This window comes from Ctenocephalides felis, unplaced genomic scaffold, assembly GCF_003426905.1.
Source record: "Ctenocephalides felis isolate EL2017-DRISC unplaced genomic scaffold, ASM342690v1 CF-g0.4_SCAFFOLD_01636, whole genome shotgun sequence".
NCBI lineage: Eukaryota > Metazoa > Arthropoda > Insecta > Siphonaptera > Pulicidae > Ctenocephalides > Ctenocephalides felis.
Genome location: NW_020537790.1, coordinates 64,526 through 77,757, shown reverse-complemented (window position 1 = coordinate 77,757; position 13,232 = coordinate 64,526). Strand labels below are relative to the sequence as shown.

Genomic DNA, 13,232 nt, shown 5'->3' with positions numbered 1-13,232 from the left:
AACAATTTTCATTAAATATAGTGTTATTAATATGTTAAGATTGAATAATTTGTAAAAAGTTTTCTAGTATAGTTCATGTTAAAATTTTATAATTTCAAAACTACAATTCTAATTTGTAATATTTAAATATTGTAAAATTTCTTATTATTCACGTAAATAAATGCTTATTCGTACAGAAAAGAATATTAATTGCATTACGTCATCACTTTCAGGTGCTATTACGTCATAACTGAGTCGCCATTTTGTATGACGTCATGACCGAATCGTTTTCATTCGCCAATGACGTCATGACTGGGGTGAACGCCTTACGTCAGACGGTCTTATCATAATAAACAAACATATGTGGGTCAACGTCGATTTTCATGTATCACGAACGCCACGTGCGCCAGAGACCGAACCTCGATAGTTGTTCGATAGTTACATAAATTTGCGGCCGTATCCATTAAATATCGAGGAAAATGAATATGGGAACCGCATGTCACACGACCTAAATAAAATATTGCCACGATGTTGTGGCCATATCGCATGTTTACTGGGTACTATGATAACAAATACTAAAATCGATAACCGTTCAAACAAAATATCGATATAATAAAACTTTTATCAATAAAGCACACCAGTATAATAATTATTAACAATTTTTAAGAATCACTTTTAACGAGTTGCTCAGGACGTACCGTTTGCATTACGAACTTGTAATTGGTACAAGATATTTTTCAATGTATCTAATATGACGACAAATACTACAATCGATGAGTCTTTTAACAAAATTAAAAGCAATAAAATAATTTTCTAACAAAATACACTAACAAAATATGTTTAATAAATATAACAGTGCTATGTTTAGGGAGCTCTACATTACGCACCGTTTGTACTACAGTGCTGTAATTTAAGTATGGCATTCTTTAAAATGTCTACTTTGACAACAAATACTAAAATCGATGAGCCTTCTAACAAAATCCCAAGCAAAAAATATTTTTCTAAGAAAATACTAAAACCCTTCATATACAATAAGTATAATAGTGTCATGTTTAGGGAGCTCTGCAGGTCGCACCGTTTGTACTACAATCGTAGAATTTGAGTATGTACATCTTTACTATGTTTACAATGACAACAAATACTAAAAACAATGAGTCTTAGTACAAAATTACAAAAAAAAATCACTATCTAACAAAATGCACTAAAAAAAACCTGTATAATAATAATTTTCACAGTATCATGTTTAGAGAGCTCTGCAGGACGTACCATTTGCACTACAGTACTCTAATTCAAGTATGTCATTCTTAAGTATGTCTACTATGACAACAAATACTAAAACCAATGAATTTTCAATCACACATATCAATAATAAACAAACCCTTTTCAGTACAAAAAATTTAATCATTTCCTTCCTTGTAAATATTTGTTTCCTTCATAATAAATCACTACAAAATTGCTGAGGGTAGTTGGAGTCATCCCCCAACAATATTGGGGATGTTGAGACCATCCCCTAAACCATTCTAGGGCGGGATTAAAGGGGCCAGAAATAATTTTCGTTTAATAAGCGAAGCGCGATTATATAACGAGAAATATTTAATAATTGCAATATTATAATATATATATATTATACTAGCTGACCCGGCAAACGTTGTTTTGCTAAGTTAGGTATTTCTAAGCAACTTCTAAAGAATAAAAAAAAAGAATACTTTATTTTAGGAGTGTAAGGATGTATAGTTTGAATGGTACGGACAATGAGGTATTATAAACACAATAAACTTCAAAGTCTACTTGTATAATAATACATTATATAATTCATAATAACAATAATCGTTTGATCATATTTTGTTAATACAATCAAACTGGAAGTTTTATACACTTTCTATAAAAATATGGTATAATTCAATCCAAGTCTTTTTTAATCTTTAGCCGTGGTCAATGTTCAGTTGGTCATTTTTGCCCCACACAGATGTAAGTTTTTAAAGTGTTGAGTCTCACTCAAAATTAACATTACATTTTATAACACAATTAAATAGTTAAAATTTATATTAAAGTCTCGTAAACTAAATCACAGTGCTCACAACCCAAAAAACTAACAACAAAAGGAAATACTTTTGTTATGGATTTTCAAAGATTACCGTTTATCTCCTGATAGCAAAGTCATAAGAATCAAGGTTATAGCTGGTTATACATCTTTTCCCCTCTACTTTCAAATATTGTTGTTAAACAATGCTAAATTTTACTGATTTTTAAGATATTGGTGGTGAATCTTATTAACCCCAGATCTTCATATATTACTATCCATTCTTCGATAAATTCATAGAAAAGTTTTCCAGTTTATTCTTCAAAATTAGTGGAAAATAACCATTATTGAATTATATTTTACATTGCATTATCCAATGATTGTTGAAGTTCTTCATCTTTTTCAATTTGTAGAGTGATTCAATAAAACATGAACGATACCTGACTGTGTCTAAAATGCATGGATTTTGACATATCTTTTGAAAGGAATACCTTCAGAAATATACTCATTTTTCTGCTATACTTGTTCTAGTACCCGAACTGACCATACATTTAATTGAATGCGAGCATTATAATCAATTTTCAAAATATTTTATTCCAGAGAACTTGTAATTATGTGCATTGACATTTTTACAGATGTGTGTTCCAAAGTTCTATTATCAACCGAATCTTCTTATTTGAATAGTGGTCTGTTATATCTGGGAATAAGTTATTCGACAAAATGTCCCCTTTGATCGATTCCAAATTTAGGTTTTTAATTTAAATAATCTAAATAGAATAATAATATAATCTAGAAAATATTTTATAAATACTAATGAATATAAAATTATGCAACTAAGACTGAGCCCAATCCTTACAGCCATGTTAACGTTTTACCCCGAATTGTTATATAGCTATATAAAATGGACACTTCTTCTTTATGAATTTGATTGAACATATGTACATTTCCAACATGAGTACATATTGTGATAAATTTCAATGTGTTTATTTTGATTTTCCTTTTTTGCAACCGTGTATCCAAATTAGTGGCATCTTTCTTATCACCATGACTTGTATGTAGTATGCTCGGGAAGTAATTGAGATTTTTATGAATATGATTTCTAAAATTACTATCTGTGTTATAATCCAATTTTCTTATTCATATCGCTGTCTATTATAACTTGCAATAAGTGATTAGACAGAAATGTCTATGGGGGACTTTCGATGAATTCCAAATTTAGGATCTCAATTTGAATAACCTAAATGCAATAATAATATAATTCATAAAATGTTTTGGCAACACATTATTCACAATTGTAATGAAAAATCTGTATTGTAAATAGATTGTACTGTAAATATTTGTAATGATTACTTCCATATCTAATTAAACTGCACTTATGTTGATGTCACATGTCATAATGCGATCTTCATAAGCAATTTTCAAGCAACTTTGTTTCCGAAGAACTTGTACTTGTATGTACACATAATTGAGATTTTTATGAATATGATTTCTAAAATTACTATCTGTGTTATAATCAAATTTTCTTATTCATATCGCTGTCTATGGTGTCCCCTTCGATGAATTCCAAATTTAGGATCTCAATTTGAATAACCTATATGCAATAATAATATAATTCAGAAAATGTTATGGTAACACATTATTCACATTAAACCAATAAGTACTTGCACAGCACAGCGTTTGAAACAAATTTATTTATTTATTTTTTCATAAGCAGGCCTTAATCAATCAATAATAATAGTATTATTTCAAGCTGTTGATAAAAGAATACAAATAGGCAGTGAGCAAACACTTGAGAATTAAATAAAAACCTCATATAAAATCAAAATAAGCATGCTTATTAACATTTAAAAATATATAAATAATTAAATTTTAAAATTAAAAGAATAACACATAATCTGTTCCAACTTGACAACCATCTATTTGACACATGAGTAGGCGATACTCGATACATCTGTCACTTGAATAATATTGTGTGGGAAGCCATTTTGAATCAAGTGCTGTTTACCAAAAATTTTCAAATTAAAAATGTAAAGTTTCTACGCGGATTTGAAATAATATCTCACCTTTTGGACAATCTCTGGATTGGCACGAATTTTTCAAGACTGAGACTGGCCAAATCCATTCAGCCGTTTTCGAGTTTTATTCGGACATTTGAAAGACAGCTCCATTTTTATATATAAGATATATATATATATGATAGATTTCTTGGAGGGCGTAACATCAAGTAAAAAAAAGTAAAGTAAAGATTTTTTTCAAAACATCTTTATATTTCCATACGTTTCGACGTAATTTTCTACGTCATCTTCAGTGGTTCTACAATTTAAAAAACAGAAAGTAACGTTACAATTTGAATATACATAAGCAATAGTAAAAAGAAAAGTTTTAACTAAAGAGAATTGCAAAAAACATTACTTACTTGAATTATTTAAATTATCACTAACACATATTAATATAACTTGTAAAAATTAATAATTATAGACAAGCACTAACTGTCAGTAATTTCTTTTTTTAATAAAAAGAATAAAAGATAAAAAGTGATTAATAAATAAAATATTATGCGTAATACACTTGCATCCGAGGCCAGTGCCAAACAGAATAATATGTTTGTAAGTGTTTGAGATGTGAGGTCAAAATTTTAGAAAAAACAAACACATGTGCTGGTTTTTGAACGAACGTCTTGGCGCGCTAAGCAAGTGTGCGTGATAGTGTTGTGCAACCGTGGTGTTAGGTATTCGATATGAATTGGGAAACATTATTTAGAACAAATTGGTAATTTTCGCAAATGAAGCTAGTGTCTGTACGTTTGTTTAAACAATAATTTCTATTCAAAAAAAATATAGGCCGATTCTGAAAAGCGCCTTTGTGAGACTTTCGATTCGTGATGAAGAACCTTTGCGTCATAAAAATTGAAAGTATGGTTATTTAGTTTTAAATGTTCTGTGATCATTGTTTGCCCTTGATTTTTGTTCTGTCCTGTTTCGCCAATATATAATATTATAGGTGGAATCACAGTCATTGCAAGATATTTTATAGACCACATTGGATACTCGTTCTAAACTAGTGCGCGGCTTTAAATTTGAGAAGAGGGAGTTGAGAGTTAGATCGTTGTTGCATACTAAACGGAGATTTGCGTTGTAAAAAAGTTTTCTCCACATCGGATAAAGTTCTTTGATGTAAGGAAGGCAAATGGTACCTTCAAAATTATTATCTTTTGTGGAAATTAAACTTAGGTTGGGGTTAGTTATTTTGTTTTTTAAAAAAGTGAGTCTATTGTTTGTGACGGATTTTATAAGATGTGGGGGATAGGAATTTTGTGTAAGATGACGTAGAATTTTACGTCGAAACGTATGGAAATATAAAGATGTCTTGAATAAAATCTTTACTTTACTTTTTTTACTTGATGTTACGCCCTCCAAGAAATCTATCATACATTTCAACATCAAATTTAAACATTTTCAACATATATATAGATAGATAGATACTTTATTTAAATTCAATAATTACAATTTACGTCATTGCAATTATTATTATTATTTTTATCACAATATTATAATATAACTATAGTAATATCAATAATATTTATGAACAACTCAAGATTAACCTAATGACAATTAACAATTAACTTAGATTAAAGAATTCATTTATTGTATAAATAGGTTTATCTAGAATATATTCTTTGACTGTCGCGTTGAAATAATTCCTGCTCTTAAATTTCCATTCATTGGGAAGCTTGCATTCAATCTCGACGCAACATTTTATCTCTTTCCAACAGTAAATAGCAACACCTCCGTGCATATGTATACTACGGCAGAATGAGCTGACTAACCGAAAATCACGTATACAGGTCGATTTGCTCGTTGCCAAGCCAATGTTCACATAAACAAAAAATGTTTATTTTATTGTCATGGACAACTTTTGTTAATGCCTTCGTTTTATTGGATAAACATTGAATGTTCAAGGACATTTTATATTAAACCAGCTTAACAATTTTTCTTCGTTTTTTCTCCCAAATGGAATAAAAAACGGTCCACACAGACACCTTTTGGCCAAACATCCGGAGATTTTATTCTTTCCAATTCACTCTCTGCAACGGAGACCTTGAAAGAGGCATATGTTTTCGGATGTTTTGAGGCCATTTTCTCACATTCAATATTTTTGAAGTTTTTCTCATTTAAATAATTTTTTAGAGTTTCCGTCGATGTTTCCGGTGCCAGGCGGAACACATGCAAGTGGGCCTTCCTCACAACTCCTGCGAGTGTAATGCTCACATTTGTTCCTTCTATGGCTTTGTTTTTTCGTTTCGGCGGCTTCTTTTTCTGGACCAAAGTCCAGTTTCCATCGTCATTTGCTTTAATTGGTTGTTGTTCAGCTTGGGTCGATTTAGTAGGCAGCTCCGTGTTGGCAACCGCATCTCGGAATGTTTCGCTTCTATGCTTGTCTAATTCCTTTAAAGCAGTTGCTACTGCAACACTCACCTGTTCTTTTGACACCTTATTAGCATTGGCACTGTTTTTATTGGTAGATTTATGTTTAAGCTTCTTGAATGCTGCTTTCTCAGTATCACTATCAATATTGGGTACAGCTGACGAAACTTCTTTTGTCTTTTCATTTGGCTTTAATAATTGGAGCATCTTAATTTTTTCTTCAAGATTCTGAATTATGTATTCCTTATCCTTTATTATTGTCATTTTATCGTTTATTATGGTATTTTTGTCAGTAATTGTTTGTTTTAAGTTTTTAATAGTATCCATATGTTTGTCACTCGACACTTCACTGCTCACCTCACAGCACTGTATCAAATTTCCAACAATGAATTTGAGACCTTTTCTTGTTGCACAACTCACATGGTAAATTTTGCCACAGTTCTTACAAACACCGACGCTTGCAGAAGGTTTTGTTTCACAGCAGTTGTAGGTTTTTTTGGAATCCGATTCCGGAATATTTAATTGTGTCAGAGACATTACGACACTTCAAAAAACACGTCCGCACGGTTCGACGGTTAACGGTCATACATAACGGTCATATATATATATATATATATATATATATATATATATATATATATATATATATATATATACATATGTTCATACATATATAGTGTTATTTTAAAATGTAATGCTTAAAACTCATGTTAAAAAAAATTAAAACAATTATTACCGTCTCATTTTTCATTTGAGATATCATACATGGCTAATATTTGGACAATTTTTAATTGTGTGTCCTTCCTGTCGACATTGGCCACATTTTCTTTTTGAAGTGGGTTTTGTACCAGTTGCCTTAGAAGTTGTTTTTCTCTTTGAAACTGTTGTTGAAGTCTTTCTTGACTTTGAAGGTTTACTTGACCAGTTGTTAGCTATAATAAAATTTACATAGCATATATGTTTGTATATCTCTATATCTTAAACTATATATACTTTTACTTATTTTAGTGCTTACTTGATTCATTGCTATCATGCTCAGGTTCATCTTCTCCCACTCAAAGAACTTACACTGTTGTTCCATAGGTTTGGGACATACATAAAATTTTCTGCCTTTGTTTGGACCCTCTTTTTTTACAGTCTGTCTAAAAAATATCAAACAACAATCCTCAGAATAAAATATGCAGGAGTATATCATGGTTGTAAAAATTTTTTGCTTACTTTCTAGCTAGTTCTTGGCAGCCACTGCATAAAACCTCTTTTTCATCATTTTGCTTTCTATTAGAATGTTTAGTTTGATGCCAGCCGGAACTGTTCCCTCCATATGTTTGTTTCTGATTAGTTGAAAAGTCTTTATTTTCCGTTTGTGCCCTTAGACTTTTATAATTACGAGTAAATTTAGTGCTGCTGTAATTTGAGTTGCTATTATCGTTCTGTTGTATGCTGCTGTCAACAATACCATTTTCATTAAAGTTATCCTCCCAATCCATATCTGAAAAAAAAAATCTAGTAAATTTTAAATTTTAGAATTAAAAATTGAAAAAAAAACAGGAAAGTAATACACAGGAAAATAATATAAAAAATAGTATGATACTTGTAGAAGTTATTAATAATATTTCAAGAAAATTAATAATAATTTTACCTGTAATCATACAATCAAAATCATCATTTACATTAAAGTCAGTTTCACCACCATGTGATCTAGTTTTGTCATCTGATTTATTTGGGAAAAAGGAATTATCTGCAAATAATATAATTGAGAACAAACTATTATACTTCATATGCTCAAAAACTTAATTAACAAATTGTTACCTCTATTATCATTGGTAACTCGTGAAGATGAACCAGAGGAATATGCACCTGATGTAGATTGATAACTTGAATAAGTATTACTTTTTGTTGAATTTCTTGTTTCTGAATAATTAGAGAAGCCACCACTAAAAAGAAAATAAACAAAAGTATGTTAATTTCTGACCCTAATTGTGATAAATTATCACAACAAAATAATAAATTATACACACCCACCACCACGCCTGTTATCGCTACCGCCTCCGCCACCACCTCCATGTCCGCCAAATCCACTATCATCTAAACAAAAAAAAAAAACAATGTACATCAAAAAACAAATAATACCATTGAAATATATTTTTGATATATTAGTTTAAAATTGAGATAAATAAAAAATTATGAATTTCTCGATATGTAATATATAATTTACGAAAATGTTTTACCGTCATCATCGTCCCTCCGAAAAGGTTTAAATTCTAATTTCGCCGGAGGGCCTGCTCCTTCAGGCCTATATGGAACTTTAGGTTCACGTCTAGTTAAACCGCGATCTTCAAATCGATCCACAACTGCTCTTTCTAAATCATTATAGTTTTGAACAATTTTAATGAAAGCTTCTTTGTAAATAGCAACCTGCATAAGAAAAATTCACATATAATTGAAAGAAAATAAGTAATAAATATATTCTATTTTGTAATCGTACTTGTTGTAAAATAACTTAACTACCTGTAGACGAAGCACTTCATTGGGATCTTTGCGACCTTCACATATCAATTTTAAATCTGCCTCCAAAGCAGCGCGGCGATCCGGTCTTGCCATTTCCAAACCTGCCTTTTGGTAACTAAAATATAAAGATACACAATACATAGCTATATATATATATATATATATATATATATATATATATATATCTAAATATATATCATGATAATAACAAAATTACCCTTCCACTAATCCCATGCCAAGAATACCGGGTACCAATCTCCTGTCCTCTCCTTCTCCAACATAAAGTCTGTCTTTCACAGTTGAAATATGTTCTGCATGAGTGGCATCGGTACCTATGCCATGTTTATCCATCAGTGCAATTAATTCGGCTTCTGTTAATAGTGGCGGAGGTATGGTAACTCCAGGATCTAAATGAATACTCGTTGGTGTAAACTTTTGTCCTACCTTAAAATTCAAAATAATAAAGTTTCAGAGCATTGATTTATTGAATTCTTGCTGAATATCAATTCTCAAATAATTTCTCTCCAAACTCACCTCATAATTATGTATCTCTGTAGAATTCCACTTTTCATACACATAAACTTCTAAGTAATTTTTTTCTAATATACATAATCCGGTAGCTGAAAAAAACTCTCCATCTACTTGAATTTCACAACTGGTCTCAAGGCCAACAGCATCAGCAGAAACACAAGCCAAAAAATGACGAGCAATAAGTTCATACACACGACTTTCATTTCCTGTCAATCCTTAAAACGCAATTTTCAATTAAATAAAATTAAGTAAAGCAAATATGTAATAAATAAAACCTAAATAACTACAAAAAAAAATAAATTACAAATTTGAAAATGATATATCTTCTAAAATTATAGACATAGTCTCATTATCAGTTGTAGAATAATCTAGAAGTGCTAATCTTTCAAGTTTGCAATTTATTGTGAAACAGATTATTAGCAGAAGATTACATTGATGATATTTTATTAACTTCATTTATAATGTTACCTGATGCAGCTTTAACTGGATGAATAGGAGGATGGGCTTGGTCAGACTTCTTTCCCTGTCTTGGATTAGGCCCACCATTATTCAAAATTTTCCTTGCAAATTCACCCCAACGGGAATCATCACACTGATTTTCTACATATTGACTAAAATTAATAAAAAATGCCATTTATTCAGCATATCGAGAATAATGCATAAATAAATTTCAGTACACTCTTTATTATACTAGTCTATTCAAAACAGATTCAACAAGTATAAATGTCTTTAAATAAAATTAAATAAAAAGTAATGTTATTTAAAATTGTATAACTAATAACAAATACCTTAAATTGAAGTCTTTGGGAAAAATATTTGTCTCAGTTCTAGGATATGAAATAAAACCTCTGGTATATAGTTTCTCAGCTATTTTCATTGCTTCTTTTGCGTTTATCTTCAATTTTTTGAAGATAATTTTTCAAATTCCTTAAATATAATAATATATATTTTTATAAAAATATAAAAAATATTATCAAGTCAAAGAAATTTGATGAAATAAAAACATTCTAAACAACAGAAATACTATGATTTTTAGTATTAACTTACTACAGTATCCATTGGTAAAGGCCTCCATTTGGTTTTTCTCTTCCCATCAGTTTTAAGTACTTCTGCTTCAGGATTTGATGTGCAATTGTTATATAAATCAATGCAAGTAGCTTCATCGAATAAGCGATTTCTTTTCCATTTAAATTCCACAGACAAATCTTTAATGGTGTGAATCACTGAAAGTAATCATTTTGACTATGAAATATATATATATATATATATATATATATATATATATATATATATATATAAACACTTGCAAAATTAATATAAATCATGATTGAAAACTAAATATTATATCATATTATATTAAATTTTGAAGTGTGATTTTTGGCACATAGATTTGGACTCGAATTCCTCAGAACTTTATCCATGTTAGTTTCAGGGATAGTATGAATATCAATTTATAGTCGGAAATTTATATTATAAGCGTTTTGTAAGTAATCACAAATTTTGAAAAATGCATTGAAATCGATGAGTGTCTAATCATAAATTAGTAATATAGTAATACTACATATTATAGTAATACCAAATAAGATATAACAAATTTATAAAAATCACTTGGTTATTCAATGTGGTTGTCAAATGGATTCAAATTTCAATCAGGTGCATTTTAATAAGGGCCGTTGCAATGCAAGGCTGGGTATGCTAGTATATATATATATATATATATATATATATATATATATATATAAACACTTGCAAAAATAGTTTTGCACAAATAATTTCAATTCCTACATTAATTTATTTATAAGCAATGATCAATATTGATAAATCTTATTTAAGGCTCTTGCATCTATATAAATGCAAGTGTTTACCTTTTAATTTCCAGAAAAATTCTTGAATAAAATCCCCATTTTCCTTGAACCTTTTAACTACAAAACCTAATGTCGGAAACTGACAAGAACCATAACTGATTAACTGATTTGATACATGTCTTGAAACATTTCTTTGTAATTGCATAGTCTGAAATCTTGTAAAAGCAGCTCCTGCAATAATTTTCTACTATTATATTCATCATTCTTGAAGATCAATCAGTATATTGCATTATTACTACCTATTCGAAGATCTAATTCTTGACGAACATCTACTGCATTTGAAACATTCTGATCAATATCTGTTAAATTCTGAAGAGCTCTATTTATGGACGTACTAGTTATTTCAGAAAATTTTGCTCTATATATCTTAATATTATTTTTAACAGCCTTACATACCTAAAATTTAAATATAATTGATAATACATTATAACAAACAATATAAAATTAAAACTGAAAAATAATTTTATTAGTTTTGCATTAGCAATTTGAAATAATTAAGCAAAAACTAAAACTATATATAAATGTATGTTAATTGTTATCTACTCTTTTACTCAAATATTTTACTTGAACTATTTCTGATCCAATATTTTCTCCTTCTCGATCACAATCAGTCCAAATTATTAAAGCAGAGCATACTCTTATTTCTCTTTCTAATGTTGCCTACAATAAAAAATAAAAACGATTAAAACTACAATGTCAACTGATTATAATACAACAATATTATTATCAGCATTGAGAATTTAATTAAGCCCTACTTTTATATTTAGAGAATCCTTTGGACAAACTTTATAAACTGGTGCATCAAAGAGTTTCACAGGATCACAACTTTGCCACCCTTTAACAGATTGGTCAAATGCACAATTCAATAAATGTCCAGATACAGAAGTCATTATCATTGTTACATCACGCCCAAGCACATTTGAGTTGAATTCATATATTTTATTGTAAACAGAACGTCCCTCACGCTGAAATAATTATATAAAAGAAAATCAAAATAAGTCTTGAAAAATATATGTTACGTTCGTATACATCCTAACAATGAGTTTAAATGAGAGCATATATTATGTTAGCAAACCTTCCTTGATGTGCCTTTGGATAATATATTAGCAATATTTTTCGCAGCATCATTTTTCTCAGCGACATTTAAGTATTTCATCTTAGTTGTTACCTCGAATATTTTGATCGAATAAAATCTAATTAAAATATTAATCGGCGGCATATATATCACATCTATAAATAATATTCGATAATAAAGAACTAATTTGTTAAAATTAAAATAATGTTTGTAATCATATTTTTAAGTTCATTTATAAATGGTTTATAAATTGGTAAACCAGGGTAAACCGTCAAACCAAACCATTTTATTTATTCCAGAACTGTCAAACTGCAAAAAACGTTTCGCTTTCTATCGCTTTGAAGTTGAAACATAACCGTAGAAGAATTATAAGTCATTTCACTCATCTGTGGCAACACCTGTTGTTTGTCAAAATTGATTGACTGTGGTTCGTCTCTTGTCAGAAAAAAACTTGACTAGTTGATTGTGTAGATAATTTTTGGTGATTGCTGTAAATTTGCTAAAACCAAAATTCTTACAATGCATATAAATATCATGTTGTTGTTGATATGCAAATCTCGGTGCTTTGATGATTTATTACTTATTAAATATTAAATCGTTTCGTTCCATCTATTTGCAAATCAACATGGATGCGTTTCATACTTTAACAAGCTAGTTTTCGAAAATATTTTACTTAATTGGTGTGTATATTTTAGTGTTTTTGTCGTGATACAATAGTGATAGATTAGTGTTAATGTATTTATTTTATTAAACAATAATAATATATAGATATGTTATTGAAAGTATCAAGTAAGATCGCTCTCTCGGGGCATATTTCGTTGCCACGTTAA

The 13,232-nt window shown here is 29.4% G+C and overlaps 1 protein-coding gene across 1 annotated transcript; it reads right to left on the bottom strand.

The window, feature by feature from the left end:
• Positions 1–7,163: 7,163 nt before the first annotated feature.
• Positions 7,164–12,487, bottom strand: LOC113374192 (DNA topoisomerase 3-alpha-like). The gene is given in 19 exon segments (XM_026614378.1): positions 7,164–7,355; positions 7,439–7,565; positions 7,642–7,912; positions 8,063–8,161; positions 8,233–8,357; positions 8,442–8,508; positions 8,652–8,838; positions 8,932–9,046; positions 9,149–9,371; positions 9,462–9,677; positions 9,931–10,073; positions 10,251–10,368; positions 10,371–10,389; positions 10,510–10,685; positions 11,328–11,498; positions 11,567–11,723; positions 11,892–11,987; positions 12,083–12,292; positions 12,403–12,487. Coding segments are annotated over 19 exon segments (2,793 nt in total). The 5' UTR covers positions 12,484–12,487.
• Between the last annotated feature and the right edge of the window lie 745 nt (positions 12,488–13,232).